Source organism: Pogonomyrmex barbatus, unplaced genomic scaffold (assembly GCF_055798465.1).
Source record: "Pogonomyrmex barbatus isolate J1 unplaced genomic scaffold, ASM5579846v1 scaffold7, whole genome shotgun sequence".
Lineage (NCBI taxonomy): Eukaryota > Metazoa > Arthropoda > Insecta > Hymenoptera > Formicidae > Pogonomyrmex > Pogonomyrmex barbatus.
Genome location: NW_028297171.1, coordinates 7,600,040 through 7,620,310, shown reverse-complemented (window position 1 = coordinate 7,620,310; position 20,271 = coordinate 7,600,040). Strand labels below are relative to the sequence as shown.

At 43.8% G+C, this 20,271-nt stretch overlaps 1 protein-coding gene across 2 annotated transcripts; it reads left to right on the top strand.

Moving 5' to 3' along the window:
- The first annotated feature begins 18,229 nt into the window (after positions 1-18,229).
- Kdsr (3-ketodihydrosphingosine reductase) lies at positions 18,230-20,258 on the top strand. 2 transcript variants are annotated; one of them, XM_089083628.1, is made up of 5 exons: positions 18,230-18,385; positions 18,447-18,622; positions 18,744-19,173; positions 19,376-19,617; positions 19,686-20,258. In XM_089083628.1, exons 2-5 carry the CDS (start codon positions 18,485-18,487, stop codon positions 19,896-19,898), a joined length of 1,023 nt encoding a protein of 340 aa, XP_088939754.1. In that variant the 5' UTR covers positions 18,230-18,385; positions 18,447-18,484; the 3' UTR covers positions 19,899-20,258. The 2 variants fall into 2 exon arrangements, with proteins under 2 accessions (XP_088939754.1, XP_011638417.2); XM_011640115.3 differs by having other exon boundaries at positions 18,236-18,622.
- Positions 20,259-20,271: the final 13 nt, after the last annotated feature.

Sequence of the window (20,271 nt, the reverse complement as noted above, 5' to 3'; positions counted from 1 at the left end):
TGGGACCGTGCTGGTGGGGCTGGAAGAAACGATGTATGCCGAAGAAGAGAATGACGACCCAAAGATGTGCTGTTAAGAAATCGATCCGCTGGTCCACGATTTCTTCGTGCCACCGAATAATGAACTTTTTTACCGCGGCCCATCGGACGCAACATCGAGTCGTGCGTGCGCGTGAAAGGAATACAATAATTTTTCACGGCTACCCTTTTCGTTATTATACATTTTTGCATACGTAAAAACAGCTAATCGTTTTTCACCTCTCGTATTTTTATTTCTTTCATTTCATCCGCATCGCACGACGATAATTAAATTATTTTTCGAACGATGTTCGACGAACGTTGAAGAGTTAAATGGATGATGGAAGTCGTTGATTATTGCATTGTCATTTTTGTAAAAATTATATATGAATAAATTATCCTTATAAAGGAATCATTATTTACAGTATATACAACATTGCATTGCGGTATTTGAGAAAAATTGCTTTATGTCATGCAATCTTTTACAAATTTTTCTGTTATTTTTTTGTAATTTCTCTTGTTGACACGATGTTTCGATGCAGCGTTCTAATGAAGCGCTACAGATACCGAGTACATATATATATATATATATATATATATACGCCCGGTCGCGATGCACGTATCTTTCTTCTTCGTTGCACATGTGCTTAAGCGTATAATCGCTTCTCGTACGACGACGCTCTTGTACAAATAAGCTACGGACGGGCGCAGCCGTCATCGGTCGGAGCGATCGCCACGTGTCGAGCCGGCGTGTCCCGTGCTGGATCGTGCCGGGCCAGCACACTAATTATAATAATGAGAGGTAGAGAGGTACAGGAGAAATGCAGCAGCACCTGCTGCTTGCCGGCACCCGCATGTGGCCGAGGAGGCGATGACCGTCGCAACGACGGTACGACGCGCGTCTTCGGCATAGCGCCTCTCGTGCAGGATGGCAGGTAAGAGGAGGCGCGAGGAAGGGAGGAGAGAGAGAGAGAGAGAGAGAGAGAAAGAGAGAGAAAAGAAAAAAAGGAGCGACGGTGGTGGTGGTGGCGGCGGTGATGGTTCCTCTTCGACCCTTGAAACGGGTCGGCCGGGCGATCAAGGAGGAAGGGCAGGGTAGGGCAGGTGTCTTGCCGTCTGGCAGCTGCCTCCCACCTGGGACGAGCTCGAGTGCGCGAGCTGTTGTTACTCTTTCTCGCTCTCGCGTGGTTATGCACGAATGCATAAGTGCGAGTACAGTGTCACGACGGAATTTCGACGGCAGGTATGTATGTGCGTATTCGCGAGCGAATACGATGTAATTCGGAGCGCACCACCTGGCCGATGCCGCTAGCCGACTTTGGTCTTAACTCTTTCTCTCTCTCTCCCTGTCTCTCTCTCTCTCTCTCTCTCTCTCTCTCTTTCTTTCTCCGTCTCACGCGAGAATTCTGGGTATTTTTCGCCGTATGGTGCGGCATAAAGAAGAAAAGGAATATCGGGTTGAGGAAAAGGAAGAGAAGGAGGAGCGGTGAGAGGAGGGGAGGTGGAGGAGGACGAGAAGCTGGCTCGTAAGGACGTTTAAGTCCGACCGAACGAAATAATGCTCGTGTACTTAATACCGTGGATGATGGTAATCGTAATTTCGTTGCCGGGGAGAGAGGAGAGGGACCTGTAATAAAGTTACACGTAGTTTATTGGATATAATGCGCCAAGGAAGCGAGAGAGGCGGGGGATTTCATTTGCGCGCGACCGTCACAGTAATTTACGGCTCGCATCTCTTTTCTTCGCGCGAGTCTCGTCGTCGTACAACCGAGATTATTATTAAAATACACAAAAATATATAAAATCATTATTAAGATTCGATTGTTATTAGCGCGAAAAAGCATGATCGTTGAACTTTAAGTGTACTTCAATCGATTCCGCGTCTTCCTCTTTCTTTCCGTCGATCACAACGTCGACGGCATTAATTTCGATATCACGCGACGCGGAGTTCGTCAGGAACGCGATAAATTCGAGGCCGACGTCAATTTAACGGGCATTGCGTGACAGTCCTTCCGCTTTTCAGTATTCCGCTAGTAGTGTTCTGATCGATCCTCTAAATTCTCCACTACGCTACGATATTCGCCGAATGCGCGCGGACCACAAAACCAATCGTTTCGAACCAACCACCGCCGAAAGGTGCCCTCTCCCTTTTCGCCATCGGATCTAGCCCGCCGCCACGCGCCGCGCCGCGTTTCGATCTCGCAATTTTCAATTTCGTTCTCTCGAAAGCTCGGGAACTTTTTAATTTGCGCAGCCCGCTGGCCCTTACGGCGATGTTGCGAGCGCGAGCTCGCACGCCGAATTTTTCGATCGATCTCGGGGACGCGCGCGTCGCCGCCGTCGACCGGCGTGCACTCGCGCATTCGCATTTCCATTTTGATCGTTCCTCCTTCGAGTCCGCTGTCCGTCCGAAAGTTGCTTTTCGCGCGCGCGTCACGAGCCGTGCATATTAAATACGCGTACGCGCACAATGTCGTCCGCCCGCCGCCGCTTTCACAGGGATGAAATCGATACGAATCCTGACGCGCGTATTGGCGAACTGACGCGCCATCGCCGCGTCGAGGGTCGACGCACGATTTCTTCTTTAACGCACGTTAATTCGTTTCCCGCTTTATCCCGCGATGGCTGCGAGAATATTTGGGATTTCGCGATCGATGTCGAGTTTAATTTGTCTTGTGTTATTTTTAACGAAAGCGCCGCTCGTTGAATCACAGGTCGACGCTTGGAGGGCGGCGGTCGCGAAATTTCGTACGAACAACTTTCTACACGGCGTGATTATTGTTACGTTTTACATTCGAATAGAACGTACCCGGACGTGTTTAAAGTAGGCATCGCTATCTGTGCATCGTCGCGAAATGGATCGAATACCCCGGGGGCTTTTTACGCTCGCGCGATACGGCGACGTCGTCCCGTCGCGTCGTCACCATCGCCGTCGCCATCGCCGTGCCCGTTCTTATCGTCGTTTACGTCGGCGCACTTCGCCTAGGCGCCGGCATCGGGCGGAGATGAGGGTCCGAGAGAATTCTCGTTATCCTTTTGCAGCGCGAAATGTGACGCGGGGATCTCCCGGGCGTACGCCACGCACGCTTGCGCGCGCTCATCATCAAGACGGCGCGCGATTAAGCGTGCATTCGTGCACTTAAGCGGATGGAAATTTTTACGCGCCGATGCTGCATTTTTCCTGTACCATCCTATAAATCCCGCGAAGAGAGAGAGAGAGAGAGAGAGAGAGAGAGAGAGAGAGATCAGACAGATTTAAATAACTTCTCTCTTTTTCTCTCTCTCTCTCTCTTTCATTTTTTTCATGCGCATTTTAATATGCACCGAATGCAATTAGAGATGAGATTATCTTGCAAAGATAATCTAGATTCGAGTCTGTTTGCGTACTTTCGAATCTACAATTACTTTGAAAAATGAAAGCAATATTTTCAAGTGGACTCGAAACGGACCCTCTTCGAGCCTTCTGTGTGTACTTCGTAAAATGAGAGTATCACTTCCAAGTGGACTCGAACTCGGATCAAATAGGTTCGAATTTTTTATGAGTGTTTTACTACTGAAACTTTTACGTTCCTTCCCTGGTGTCAAAACTCTTATTGTATAATCGCAGAATTGTATTAAATTATTAATCGTTTTAAATTGAATGTAATAAAAATATAATTAACAACTTCAATTCTTTTTTTATAGTTCAAATACCACTCGTAAAAGATTCGATTCTTCACGAGTAGGAACTAACTAAATTCCAGAGAATAAAATTTATTCGATTTAATTCTGATTTCCGAATAAATATTGAACTTGGTCCTGTCTCTAAATGTAGATGCCGTAGATGCGTTGACGCGCCTTTGGACGATACGTGTTACGACCGAGTCGTAAGTAAGGCTCCCGCCTAATGTACTCCCTCGTCAACGCAACGGTAACGCCGATGAGGAAAGTATGCGGGAACAAATGCTCTCGTTACACGCTCTTAGCGAGACGCGGCAGTCACGTCGTTGCGGATACGCAACGTTGCTCGTGCGTAATTTCTTCGCACCACGGGCTACGCGCCTACACGTTGCGGCCTCTCGCACGAACGCGAGATAGATAATGAAGATAAAATATTCATGACGCGCGTGTCACGTGGACGTATCTAAACGCGCCCGGGCCGATCGAAGGGTATCAATCGGAGGATAGTGCTTATCTATTATTTACTCGCGCGCCGTAGAAATTCTTTCTCGCCGTAGTTCGACCGGGGGGGCTATCGGCTTCTCGGACGAACTCGTTATTTCCGTCGTCAACCCGCCCCGTCATATCGAACGAAAATTCCGTTAAAGCGAAACTCCATCGCGATCGACGCGGTTCTTGCTTTTCGGTAGCGACTCCCGACCCGCGACCAGAGCTCGATTCACAACAGACGATTCACAACGTGGACGTGAGACACATCTCGTGTGTGCGTAAATACGTACACCTCGGCAGAAATGCGCAGCACGGATTCATCTTCCGTCATCTCCTCGGATTGCGTTCCGCGAATTATGGCGCCGCACTTCTCCCAGTTCTGCCGCGAGAGCGGATGACTAACGGCTAATGATAATATAATAATTATTATCGCTTCTGTAGCGCGGCGCAGCGCAGCGAGCAGGGAGCCGGCGAGGCTCATCCTCGACACCCAGAAAGTCACGGCGGCCGGCGCGCGGTCGGGTGTGGCCGCAATAATCATTTCACCGCAAGCGAGCAAATCATAGTGCGCGCGTCCGCTTACTTGACGTTTAAAATGCGAAATGAATGACTTAAGTGGCACCCTCTCCCGAGATGCTCTAATCAGTCGCGAATTAATTAAAGTTAACTTTGCGTTTCTTACAAGCATTCGACCGATACAATTTTATAATATTAAAGTCAGGTTCGGGCTAATTGCCGTCTCGTCTTATCCGGCCTGCGGATATGCTAATGGAATCGGAGTGACTGCTCGTCCGTGGTTCATCGTCCCCGCGAACGAAATGAATTTTAGACCTTGCACATTTTTCAAAGTAGACTCCTCTCACTTTGGGCAGAAGCGCCGAACAAAGGGAACGAACGAAAAAACGGTACCCGCAGCGAAATTGCGGGCCTCTTGTTGCTCGATGCTCGTGATGCGCAGACCCGCCACCGCTGCCACCACGTCGTCGCCGTCGCCATCACGGGAATTCTGATCGGTCTCCCGGCTACCGAGTTTTGCGAATAACGCGAGTTGCAGAATCTTCGGAGAACTCCGTACCATCGATCTCGAATTTCATCTTCGCTGCATAGATCATGCAGCGAGACTCGTGAAAGGGAGATTTACGTTACAAACAATGTTACGAAAAAAAGAATGAAAATTTTTCACTGAAAAGAACAATATATTGTTTGCTCATGATTCTTACATTATTAGCGTTAATTTAAATAAAATATAGAGATATGGATACTTCTTTCGGAATTAAAATTATATAAAACTGAGAATCGGCTGATCCGAGATTAAATTAATCGTTTGAATTTGCACGCTAAAGGTGTGCGTCAAATTTTTCATATCAAGACCCGTGATTCGTCGAGCGATTCGCGAAAAAATAAGGCGTCGTGGCTGTCTCGTCCTTGAAAAGACGACGTGAGCACGCGGTTGCAAGGTGGGCACAAGTCCACCGAGCAACCGGCACGGATTGTATTTCTTTTGGTATGGCGATGCAGGCGCGCGAAATTAACGACACGCGCGTGCACATATAACGCGCATTCGCACGTAGACAGGGACGCTTTGCGTACATATTGGAGTCCGTGTTTGCGAGAAAAAAAGTGCATATTCATCCATACCGGCCGATGCCCGGTGACTTCACCTGTATCACATACGCTAGTTGCGCATCGACGCTGATGCGTGTGTAGATTGAGCGTGCAGGTAGAAACGTAGATCGGCTACATGAAAGAGAGAAGGATAAATAGAGAGAGAGAGAGAGAGAGAGAGAGAGAGAGAGAGGAGGGGAGGGAGGAAGAAAGGAGAGTGAGACAGAGTGAGAACGACGGAGGAACAGGGAGAGAGAAATAGAGACAGGCAGACTGAATGAGGAAGGAGGAGAGACAGAGAGAGAGAATGCCTGGAAGGTTGGATTGTTCGCTGCCGGTAGCAACGACCCTGGATGCATCGACTCCTGGGGTTGTTCGGTGGTAAGGGTAGCGGATAGACGGAGAGAATGAGATGACAAGGGACGAAGGGAGACGGGCATAATCGGCGAGAGGGTGTGTTGAGAAGCAAGGCGTGAGGAAGAGGGAGAGAAAGGGAACGATGAGGGATGGAAGGGACGGACGAAAAGGGAGCAAATGAGGGAGAGAGGGAACGATAAAGGTGCTGGAAACTAGGGGAGTCACCCTTCGTCTTCTGCCCTTCTCGCTCCCGCAGCCGCACCGCGCACAGTATCTCTCCTTCTCCATCATCCCGTTGCTATTTCTGCTTTTCTTTCTCCCTTTCTCCTTCTTCCTCCGCCCTTCCCTTCACACATCCCTTTCAGCTACGCTCCCCTCTTTCGCCGCGATCTCTCTCCGTCTCGCTCACCCTGTCGGCTCTTCGGCTCTTCACGCTATTGATCCCGCAGCATCCACCGCGAAATAACGACGTAGGCCCCTGTTTCTCTTCTGTTTCCCCTCTCTTTCTCCCTTTCTTTTTGGATATCTTTCTCTATCGGCCTATTTGTTTCCTTCTCCTTTTCATTCTCTTTCTCGCTATTTCTGTCTCGATTCCCCGCTGAAACGTTCCAATATACTCCGCAGGGATGAGAAGAAGATGCAGCGAGGCTGGCGTACCTGCCGGCGACCGGACCCCGTCGGGATTTTCCCTCAAGAACGAGGAATTCGTCTGCGCATATATTTTTCCTCGCGATGCTCGGAAAATGTTCAGACTATGAACATTCTGACCTAGATCGATCGTTTTTCGAATTTATCGAGAGCAGGAAAATAAAATTTTGTTTGGGGGGGTGTGCGATTAATACTTCGAGTGAAAATTTCGCGACCGTTTGATCCCGCTAATCCGATTAAGATACTTCTAACAAGAAATGGCACTTTTCTGTTTCTTGAGAGGAGATTTAAAAATTTATCTGTTTCAAAGAGGTTGACATTTCCCGCGAATTCTCTACGACGAAATTACACTCTATAATTCACGAAGGAATTCATAACGAGAGACTTGCCAGAAGTGAAACGTAAGTCTGATATCTAGATTACAGAAAACTCGACTCGTATCTGCAACAAGACATTCGAATTTCGATAATTCGGATTATTAAGGTTGTCTGTTATCGAAGCTTAAATCTCGCAGTGGACGCCGATATCTCGATGTATATTTCGAGGAAAGAACATTATCTAGAAAATACCTTTGGAAAATGTCTTGAAGGAAAATTTAACAAATAACGATGAAATTATGATATCTGTTCACTCGATATCTATCGCCGTATATAAATGCTTGATTTTTAATTCAGAATCCGCGAATGTCCGCGTCGAGTTCACGATCGATCAAGCGAGAACTTCTTCACGAAAGCCTATTATCTCTTCATCACGCCATAACGCCGAGGAAGCTGACAATATTTCTCGCCCATCTTCCCCGTCATCAACGACGATAATCAGCAGTAATTTCTTTCCGGCAGAGCCGCGTTTACGTCTCTCTCTTCCTCCACCCTCTCTCACTCTCCGATTTCAGCCGATGGTTCCACGAAGACGGATGGGCAAAGCGTATTTTCTCGTGCGAGGCGGTTCCCGTTGGAGGAAGACGAATGCGAGAGGCGACGTTTCGTTCCCTGACGCGCGAAACGCCGGCCGAGAGAAAAGAAATTACTTTCAGGAACGAATACCCCGGCATACGGACGCGTGCGAGGATTTTCGAAGGGCCAGGTGGTGGTGATTCGGACGAGAAGCGCGAAAGGAGGGTTGGGAAAGAAGACGAGGGGGGGGGGAGGGGGGTGAGAAGGGGCACAGACTTGGTCGGTCGAGTCTCGAATTATTCTCATGATGGCTATCCTGGTTTCGCCGGTTAACAAATTAGCATAACAGGGATTCGGTCAGACTCTCTCCCGACTCGATTCCCCGAGTCAACCCCATCGGAAACTCCCCTTCCCTCCGCCCCCCCGCTAAGACCGTCTCGAGTGCCTACGGAGAATAGGCGTCGACGGAAGCCGACATTGAATGTCGCGTAGTTTGCGACGAGGATTGAATTCTGCAGGATATTGACTTAGTATTAGCTTAGAACTTAATGTATCGAATTGTCCGGTTAATTATCGCAGTTTGATCGAGAAGCTGATTGATCTGTGCGTTAATCAGGACGACATGAAATTAGCTCTGATCGTGCTATTATCGCATCTTCTATTCTTGCATATACAAACGAGAAAAATTTTATATGAAAAGGTGTTTTGGAAGTTAGAAAAGTTATTTAATCATGATTGCCATTTTAATTTTTTTTGGTTATTACAATTTTATATTTAACTTATTATACGGTTCCTTCGATTATATTTTGCGATGGAATTTTCAAAGGATTCGTTTCTTTAACATAATGATTTAATTGCCTGGAGAAACGTCGCAAGCTACATTTTTTTTATTCCACGGATGTGAATCCGGTTGTATTTATTCGACAGAAAACGACGACTTGAAAAGCTTTATTTCTTGTTTTTTTTTTGCTATCATAAATACATGTACATGTATGCGCATTTGTGTGTATATGTGTATGTACAGGCCTTACTTCTTTTTAAATCGTCGTCACGCAGTTTTACCTTCAAGCGAGTTTTTTTGACTGACCGACAAAAACCGACCCCTCCTCGGGGTCGAGGAGGGATTTGTTCTCTTGGAGTAGCGGCCCGAAGGGTTGAATAAGTCTAACTGCGAAGTTACGCACTGGGTGGTAGCGTTACATACTTTACGATATCTAAATCTCTCAATCGCATTTTGATCCGTGAATAGAGAATAAATCGTGCTTGAAATCGTGCTTCAAATCAGATTCGATAGAATTGATAGAATTTAACATTAAATTTAATATTCCAAGTAAATCCAATATAAAACTGATATTATTATTGGAACGTAGTAGATATTGATATTACTGTAAATTACTATAAATATTAATATAGTAAAATAATATTGATTGAATAACAAAAAAATGAATGTGTGTGTGTGTGTGCGCGCGCGCGTGTGTGTGTGTGTGTGTGTGTGTGTATTTATATTATTGTAATGTCAGTGAATGTGTATTAATAGTACACGTAAGATAAACTAGTTTGGTCAGAAAAAGTTCTCCATTGAGAGCATATTATATTTAAAAGCATTACTCATTTACGAGTATCGACTGTAACATGAGTGCATTACAGTCGTAACTCACGAGTGATCGAGCATAAATGTGCTCTTTGCGCGAGTTGCAAATGTTCAATCTGTCCTCCAATCCCATCAGCGACAACGCCGGTAGAAATTCTCTTGCCGGAATCCCGGCTGCTCGCACAAGACATTCTGCGATGCGTAAACGGTGGTCCAGGTGATTTGTGAGAGGTGGATAATAGGGGGACGGGGGTATCCCGGGCTCTGCTGCTGCTGCTGCTGCTGCTGCTGCTGCTGCTGCTGCTGCTGCACCCTCATCGGCAATGCCGTGTTGGTAGTGGTAGCGGCGGCGGAAAGACAGACAGAGAGAACGACAAAGTGGAGAGACGAGGATGATGTGGGAGAGGGCGGTGAACGCTCGCCGGCGGAGGTGGCGGACGTCGAGGGTAGATCATCGCAGGGCTGGTTGCAGGGACCGGCGGCGGCGGTGTCGGCGGCGGGCTTCTACGGTATAACCAGGGATGTACCCACCACGGTGCACCGAAGGGTGGTTTCCTCTCGGCTCGCTCGGGTCAGTGCCCTCCCGTAACATTGAACCGCCCCGCGGTGCAGTCAGGGCCGAGCGAAGGGCGCGTGCGTCGCCGTACAAACCCCCTCTGACATCCCGGCGCGAACCAACGTCCCGGCCAGCCAACAATCCTCTTCTCTCTTTGCCCCCCTCTCTCTCTCTCTCTCCTCCCTCGCACCCACCCTTGTCGCGGCGTGGCGCGGTGTGGCGTACGCCCCTGTCGACGTCTCGATGCTTTAATTTTTTTCCACCCCTCCCTGCACCCATCCGCCGCCGGTTTTCGTTTTAGATCTCGTCTCTGCCGCCAAAACATTGCCTACGCCCTTTCCTTCCCTTTGATCGGTAAGCACGATTATCCTTAAAATTGAGTCGCGGGACACCACGGCGAAGCCGGTCCCGTATATTATTCTGGAATCGTTCTATGCAGCTCGGTGAGACGCGAGGGATGCTGCGCCCGGACGTTGCACCTTGGTCCGCGGAGGATAATGCATCTACTTGCATGGAAGGAGGAGGGAGGGGAGCAATGAGATATTACTCGTTCTCTCTTGCTCTCTCTTTATCAGTTGTAAAAACAAATATAACATTTTCTTTAAATTAATACACATGCCTGGATCAACGCAAATATTTTATTAATATATTAATATTAAATATTTACTTTATAAAATTTTAATGTAATTATTTTCGTCTGATAAAATTTAAATTAAAATTTACAGAATTTCACAATTTCAAGCTAACTAATATAGAATTCTAAAGCTTTAGATCTGCGAGTAACAGTGGAGAAAGACTATGTGTAACGTTTTAAAGCTTTATAGAAGATTCTAAAACCGCCAGTCGTTGTAGTCAGTTGAAATTATACTTATGGCTGCACCGGTTGGATATTCTGTTAATTAAATGGGACTCCGAGCTTTTTCTGACGAACGCGACGTGGGTGGTGAGTTTAGAAACTTCGGTAAAAGCTTCGGTCGACGTTCCTGCGGGAAATCCGTTTCTGTCGTCACCCGACGTCGCGGAGTTCGAGAGACTTTTGAGGTGCAACGAACTCGCCCCCCTCCCCTCCCCGCCCTCCTCACCCCCGATCACTTCGGGGCGCCGGGCGCGAGGTAAAAAAGGAGACAACCGATTTTCGGCGAGCACTATTGATGACAAACCGAATTGGAAGTGGTCACGCGATTGCAGAGCGATCATAAATTTCGATCGCGTTTAGCCGAATTTGAATAGGTAATAATGTACGGGCCGATGTCTGAAATTGGGCGGTGTACCGCTGTCACGAAAGAATATAGGCTCTCCGGAGTCCGAGTGATTGTGGAACCAGTCGTGTTATCCGTCCGTCTGTCATTTGTATCATCCTTTTTTCCCTTTCCCTCTCTTTACGGAGGCGACCGATGTATAATCAAAGCCTGAGAGCGGCGCGGCAAATTGTCCGCTAATTGGCTAATGCACACATGACCGGCGGTGGCGCGGCGGAGACCACAAAAATTAAATGAGATTGTTGTCGCGGGGAAAGTTTAATTGGAAACTGTGCCATCCCCGCACGCGAGTCATTTCACCGCGGTTGTCGGTGCATCGAAATCATCTCGAATAAACAGAGCGTCTGTCGGCTACGCGGTACACTTGGGACCGTGGTTTGGCTCGAAAAGTTTGAAACTTCATTAGAATCAGGCGTTGTTCTCACCGCGGTGAATCCACATCATCATGAGAGGGAGACAAGAGGGAGGGAGCGGAGAGAGGGTGCGAGAAAGAGAGAGAGAGAGAGAGAGAGAGAGAGAGAGAGAGAGAGAGGGGGGGGGGGGTGAGAGAGAGAAAGAGAGATAGAGACTTGTGCAACCCCGACGACGACGGGGTGCGCTGAACTCTCCCTCGATTGTTCTGTTGACGTATCTTGAAGTGGAAAAAGGGGACGCACCGCACGGGGAATACACGAGGGGCATGAAATGGCCTCATTTCGCAGCCCGGAGAGCCGCCGATGTAGCCATATATCGCTTTTTCTCACTTGCGAGAAGATACGCGGGCTCTGTGCGAGGCAGGTATTTATCGCAGGTAACTTTTGCCGGTGACGCTTACTGACATCGGGACGAGCCTCCGGAGCGGCGTGATGCAGTCAGCGATCAATTAACCGCGCCGCGTTTCGCTCGGATACGCTCGTATCCTCCGAGGGAACTCTGATTTTTATGACGTAAGAATAGCTCCATGGAAATTTCATGAGACATATATTTCAGACATTTACCGATTACCCGCATTAATGCAGATATCGATAAAAATGTTATATCGAGCGGCATTTTTATGGCGAGCGAGAGAGGTGTATTTGACCGAACTAAATCTACTCGCTTTGAAAAATCACCATTAATAGAGAGCGTGTTCTCTTCATATTTTACGTAATTCGCAGAAATTAAGTTAAAGCAGAAATTGAGTTACGTAATTCGCAGAAATTAAGTTAAAGCAGAAATTGAGTTTTGGTCTGCAATTATTTAAATTTTTTACGCAACGACGAGAAAACATTTGTGGTTCGAAGATAGTAATTTTGATGTGAATCATGCAGGAACGGGCGGGGAATTGCGCGGGATTGTCTATTTTTTTTTTAGAGTTTATCGCGGATCGATATGGGGAACGAGGTGAATGTTTCAGAAAAATTACTCTCGCGACGGATGCTCTAGAGGTGTGTAGGGCACTATTGCAGAGAAAGCTGAGGACTGGAATAGTACTCCATAAAGCATTCATGCGCGTTCGACTCCTGGAATAGAGCCGGCATACCATCAACGGGCATTCGAATTCTTCGTTACAACGCGACTTATATACGGCGTGGCGCCGTTATAAAACGCGTCGCGATCGCACTTTTTCGAGAATTTTATTTCGGCCATCGCAGTGGACGCGCTTCCTTCCTCGCGTCCAATCCCATTTCACGAGGAATCGGAAAACTTCTCGGTCTCGCGCGCGCGGCAACGCAGCGCTGCGCGCACGCGGCAGGGAAATCGCATTCTCTTCAATCTCCCCGATCCGGATCTGCCGTAAACAAATCGGATTTCGACTTTCGAGTTTTCCCACTAATGGTCGGGATATGAATAAAAGAGTGCACTCGCGTTTTTACTTTGAGCATCGGTAAATATTACCGTTCCCCGTACGCAGAATCCGTTCGCGCCGTCCGTCTCGCGGGCGCGTTTTATGCACCGCCGGCTGCCGCGATGAGGCGCGGCGCAAGAAACCACCACCAACAACTTGCCGACACACGTGTGCCACACAGATCATAGTTTTTCCCTCATCTCCCCGGCCGGCGTTCCGTATTGCGACATTACGTACTTTGCGCGCGAGTGCATTTTGCATTCGCGCTCGTTCGCCACCGCTCTCCCTCAACCTCCTCCATTTCCGATCCTGTGCGCCGGGACTCGCCCCGATATTTTTCCTAAGGTTACGACAGCGCGGTTTTCGCGGAAAATCCGCGAGTGCGAGGAGAGGGTGGCAGCGTTCTTTCGCGTGCGTGAGGAGTGTCGGCGGTGGTGGCGGCGGCGGCGGCGGCGGCATCGGCGGCGGTGGCAGTCCGCGCGAGCGGGGGTGGACGAGACGTCGAGAGGGTTTGCCAACACACCGTGCAACGAATGGAGATCGATTCCGAGTCTGGGTCAGGCGAGGGCGTTCACCCCCCGGTGCAGCCCGGGAGACACGGAATCCAGGATCGTAGCTAGGCTATCACAGGCAGGCGGGGTACTGGTCGGGGGTCGGGGTCTGGGAGGGGGGGGTTGCGCGGGAAGAGGGTGCACCGGCTCGGGACACTCCCTTCTGTTGGGTGCAATGTACGCTCGCTCTCCTCTGTGTCCAAAATCGCGGCTCCGCACTGCCACAGCTTCTGCAGCCCCGCGACGAGTCCCGACCAGCCGAGATGACGTTCTCGCCGCAACACCTCGTTGACTCTTCCGAATAATTTAACGAGAACACCTCCCCTTTAAAAGAGGACCCGATCGAGATTTCCGCATTCGATCGTACGTCTTCCGCATATCTGAGACTCTCCCGTCGACATTGCTTTCCTTCGAATCCCCTCGTTTAGTCGCAGAGACTTCAAATCATTGAAGTCCAGATTTAATTTCTGCATTGATACGATCTGTCGGAACGGATTATAACGGATTGCAATCGGATTGCTTAATATGATACATGATAAGCGGATGCAATCTTCATAGTTATCAAACTGCTCGAGTAGCTAGATGTAATAGCGTTAAGAGATGCTACACAATTTATGTCTCGCTACTAATTCTACGGTTCGTTATGTCGTATACAGGCATATTACGGTCTGTTTTAATTAAAATTAATCTTTCACTATCTTTTACTATCTCTGACTATTCGGAGTGACTGTAACGACTGTATTTCGCGATTAATTTGTCTGCCTCGATATTCCTGCCTCGACCGCAACGCGACGTATTACGCGAGCGATCTGTCAAATTTTGCCTATTTGAAGGACCGCCGTAAATCGGCGTGGCGCGTAAACGTATCCTTCGTATCTTCCGCTTTAACCTGGCTACCAGGAGCGAGTCCCAGGACGAGGTGAACGATCGACAGGGTGGTGGTACGTGACCTTTTGCGCGAAGGATAACGGCAGAGACGGGATGGGGGAGGGGGGGAGTGCTTTGCACTATGGTAACACGGGGGTGAATGCACGTACTCCAGGGGGCTTATCCTGCAACTTTTCGACGCATGCGTTTCGTATTCCGGAAATTTTCGCAACGCGTGACGTCACTGATGCCGCGTCGGACTTGCGTGTTCTGTCTTCCTCTCTCCTTCTTTTTCCCTCTTCCTCTGGCTCTAAAATTATATTTCGTACAATTAGTATAGTATAATGTTAAATACGACATTATATATTATGTAATTAGTATAGCATATATATATATATATATATATATATATATATATATATTTAGTATAGCATAATGTCATATCACATAGTTTAATAAATATATATATATATATATATATATATATATATATTATATAATATTTTATCATATTACGTTAATGTAACATGTATGATGTGGTGCTTTATGTGGATGAACTGAATCGACATGTACTTTGTTGTTTAATTCCCACGCTTGAGGGGATTTATCGCAAAATGCATAATAAATAATGTTTCCTCTCTTCCCTTTTCTCTTTCCTTCTAATTAACTTCAATATCCCTGAAAAATATATTTTATAAACAATCGCAATAGAGTTTTTCTTACATGTATTAAAATCTAGTGGTTGCGCCGTATATTAACCGTTGTACGTAACGTGATCGTCGAGCTGTCTGAATCTTGCAGGGGATTATTACATGTAAACCGTAATAGATTATGAACTGAAATCGTTGTGGTCGCGTCGCGGCTTCAGTGGCATAATGGATTCTGGCTGCATTGATGACCGGCGTTCACGGTTGCGTATAGTCACGTATATACGCGTAAATATATACACGTTACAGAACGCTTCTGTTTTCGCGAAACGCTTTTCTTGCTGACTTTGCGGAATTATGATACCTGAAGAACTCAATCCCTCGTAATGTAAAAACGAGTATATTTTTATTCCAATTCTCACAAATGCTGGTTTTTCTAGAGCTCTGTTTTACCATCGGGAGTGTTGGTGAACGGGGAGAGGCACCCCTTGGCGAGGGATGGTCTTGAGAGATTTTTCCTCGGTGCCTGTTTGCATGCAACCAGAATAGCACCTACGGTGTAGGTGTTTAACGCGTGCAACATGTATCGAAATTTTCGCCCAATATTTCTATACATCCCCGTGTGTTACATTTCGCGTAAATGTCGAAAGAAAAGTTAGTATTTCGCTGAGAAAAATGAAATTTTCAGGTGGGGTAATTTTTTCGGTGAGATCGGTGAATCGCGCTATCGAGAAGTTTTCATTGCCGAGGAAATTCAGTCTGCGAGTTGGGAAACGGCCGATAACGCAGTCGGTTGTGGTATCGCATTAGTTGATATCTACGGCGGTAAACTTAGAGGAATGTAGTCTCGAATCATCGACGAAATACTATTAAAACCGACGATCTTATTGAGAGTTAATGTAGAAAAAAATTGCGAACTAATATTCTCCCAGAATAAGAAATCATAATTGAAAAGAAATTATAGCTCTGACGAAATATTATCAAGAACGTCCAATTGTGGATAAATTTCACTTCTGCTTATCCAACTGCTATTTTATTATCAATAATGAAAAAATTTATATATCTTTATATAATAAACTGTAAAAATTGAAAGAAAGTCTAATGAACAGGCAGCCTAATGAAAAGAAAAGAAGAGATTCATATTTAATCGAAAAATAAACCATGTAAATGATAAATTACATATCATTCGTATATATTTATTTAATAATTGTTTTAAATAAAATATAGTGATAACAGAGGAATATGAGAAAGCAATATGTAAATCACTAATAAAATATTTTTAAAGATTAATAATCCTATGCAAATTTGTGTACCATATTCCCATGTTGCATTTACATATTTTACTTGATACAATATCTGTTGATATGATATCCGTTTTTCGTATAAAGCTATAGTTTTATTTTTATTTTGCAAGTTTGAGAGTAATAGTGATAATAACAAAAAGATAGATGCTCGCATTTGTACGATATTATTGAGTCATAAATATACATGCTTATTTGTATACAAAGCATATAATATGATTTATGGATTAATGTTACGTAAGAAGCTAGTAATTAGATATTTATAACAAATATAAAATATCAACAGTCGACAATATATGTCATATGTCGTTAATATACTTCAATAAATGTCTCCGAGCTTCTGAGATTTTCATAATAATTATGAAAATTTACATAAGATTTATAGTAGTGCATCGTCATTGGTTTAATGAATATCTAACATAGATGCAAAAGTTGAGAAATAAATCTGCAAAACAAAATATCAAAGTATAGATATCAAATTTTATGAGATATAAAATTAATATTTGCTAACTCGCAATAAAAGTAATAAAATCTCGAGACAAATTGTAAAATTTTGAATCGAGAATTTTACAGCAATCTTCATCGAAGATAACAATTGTTGAATCTTATTAAAAATTGAGAAATATTGAGAATATTGATCAAGAGCATTAGCAAAATTTGTTTTGTCATGAGACACACACACACACACACACACACACACACACACACACACACACACACACACACACACACACACACACACGTGTATATATGTGTATTAATATTGTTCATCTGGTTTCTCTTTATTTCTTTTTTATATTCATCATTAATATATATTAAATAAATTGTATATAATATAATGTGATGTATATTGTACATAAAATGATTCAAATCAAAAGTGAACAATCTATAAATATTTCAAATTTAATGCTAAAAACGTAATCTTTCCTTATGAAAAAGAATTATCCAGATTGTTAAATCTTGTTCACACTAGTTTAGTGAAATTATAGAAATTGATCAGTAATATATTTCACTGTTAATATTGGAAATAGTATTTTAACAATCCCAAATAGTTTTTTTTTTCTTGAATGAATATACAATTACAAATTTGTGATGTTACACTACCAAGTTGTATATCATATAATGGTTTTATAAATATTTTTATTTGTCATTATGGTTGTTACATAACGATGATAAGAATTTTTCTTGTAACTAACATGTCACCGTTATAACAAATTATGACGACAAATTTGAGAACGTTTCCGTTTCATTTGCGTAACATTCAATTTAATTGTTACATTACAAGAAATCAGCAGTATGCTACTGTTATATTTTTGTGATGTAAACATACATTTGCTGGGAAGAAATGGAAGATTAATAATAAAATCATATTAAATCATGAAATTAATATTATATCTATTTTAGAAATTTTGTAAGAGCCGTCCTTACCGACGTTAAAATACAACATTTCGATTTTGTATTTGCAATTTAATTATAATTTTTATGAAAATAATTTTTAAATTTATTTGGAAATAGAAAATAATACTATGTAAAACAAATTTCATAACATTCAATTTTAATTTAATTTCAATTTTAATTGAGATATACAGAGATATGTAAAAATAATGCTGGGAAATTAAATATAGTTTATATTTTAATTAATTTTTTTATATCTATTTAGTGATATTATTAGACAGTAATATTTTTCAAATCTAAAATCACTGAGAAAAAGAGTTTCAAGCTGATCAATTATTGAGGGACAACGAGGGAAAAATTAAATGCAACAAAAAATAAAATGCAAATAGGATGCATATTCGTGTCAGAAATCTATTCAACGTCTGTAATGTTGAATTCAAGATCGATATTAAATAACACTCATTAGCGTGTTAGCACGGAACACAACCAGAAAACCATGAGAATGTTCTGTTATCCATTGGAAAATTCCATCAGTCACTACGTAGTTCAGAGTCCATGTCTGTGGAAGTAGCGCGTGTCGCCAAAACGGATTTTGTTAAAACTGGAGCCGTGGCCATTCTCAGGATTTCTCTCTGTTCAAAGGTCGCTCGTGAATTTAACGCATCATGAATTTTTTCTAGTTAGAATGAGCTCATTAGCCTTGAAGGCGGACTTATATACGTCCAATGCGATTGCAATTTCGGTAAATCAGTAAATGGCATCGGTAAATGACAAGGTGATACTTGGACTGTACGGCATTGCAGGGCTCATTTTCGGTTGCCTATTACAATTGTTTTTCGGAATGGATAAGTGGATCATCATGCTTTCTTGGTATAACGTTGCGATCATTGCGCTTGGTGTCTTCGCGCTCTTCATGATATTTGAAGAAAAGCTCTTCTGGGCGAAAAAGACAAAAAATATTAGGAACAAACATGTTGTGGTGAGTGTCATCTAACTTCGAAGGAACACTTAGAACCAAATGACATAAAATGACGGCGTGACAATACGTAATAAGGTTAAATCTCTTTTACTTTATCTTGTAAAATAATATTTTTTTATAGGTTACCGGTGGTTCCAGCGGCATTGGGAAATGCATAGCAATTCTCGCCGCAAAGCAGGGGGCGAACGTCACGATAATCGCAAGAGATGTGCAAAAGTTAGAGAGAGCGAAACATGAAATACTGCAAGCCTGCGAAAACAAGGATACACAGAGGGTAGAGTACTTATCTTTAGATATTGGAGGAAATTATGAAACCGTTGAAAAAGAATTGACCGATCTGGAGAATTTTATGGGACCAATTTATATGCTCGTAAACTGTGCTGGTCTCGCGATCGGTAGCAAAATAGAAGACACCACCATGGAGAATCTCGATAAAATGATGCGCACAAATTTCCTGGGCACGTATTATTGCATTAAGGCTGTGGTACCGAAAATGAAAGCAGCCAAGGAAGGGATGATTGTACTTGTTTCATCTCAAGCTGGTCTCCTAGGTATTTGCGTAAACAAATTCTTTATATTTATTTTCTATAGTTATTTATAATTATCACATATGTTATTATAATTATTTTATATACATATATATATATATATATATATTGATTGATTGATATATATATATATATATATATATATATATATATATATATATGGATTATGGCATTTACATATAAAAAAAGAAATTATATTGCACAGGTATTTTTGGATACTCCGCTTACTGCAGTACAAAATTTGCTCTCCGTGGTTTGGCGGAAAGTTTAGCGATGGAACTGCGACCTTACAATATCTCTGTTACTTTATCTTTGCCACCAGACACAGACACACCTGGTTTCGCCATCGAAGAGCTGTCAAAACCTACGGAAACAAAAGCCATATCAGAAATGGCAAAGCTAATGAAGCCCGAGATCGTCGCAGAGAAGATTTTAAAAGACACACTGGTTGGTATATAAAAGATGATAGGCTAAAAGTAACTTTTCTTTGACTTACATTAAATGGCATGTTGTAGGCAAGTAATTTCTTCTCTACTGTCGGTCTGGAAGGTTTCATACTGACTACGTTATGCGCGGGGATGTCGCCGATCAAGTTGATTCGCCAGCTGTTCATGCAGGTGTGCTTGATGGGTCCGATGAGGCTCGTCGGCGCGGCTTATCTCTTCTTCTTCCATAGAATCATCGATAATTGCAAGGACATGCGTGAAGCTTTAAAAAAAGTTAGTTGAGAAAGAATTCCTCATAACATTCTGTGATGCGCGATTAAGAGATTAAACACGACATTCTAAGGTAAAGCACTTAATACAGTTTTAATAATATTTCTAGCTCCATACGTTCGTACTTTGTATCATCAGACGACAATTTATTCGCGCTTGCATAATACGCTCCATTCCTTTTCATAAAACTTTTTTAAATAAAATTTATTCCTCAGCGCAGTGAATTTAGTTTTTAATGTAAAATATATTTCTAATATCTAACATTAATCTAACATAAAATTCGTATGTATGATCGACGTAATAATATGATATATGTCTGTCCAATGATAAATATATACATGAAAGAAAATAAATATATGTGCATGAAAAAAAGATCAATACACAA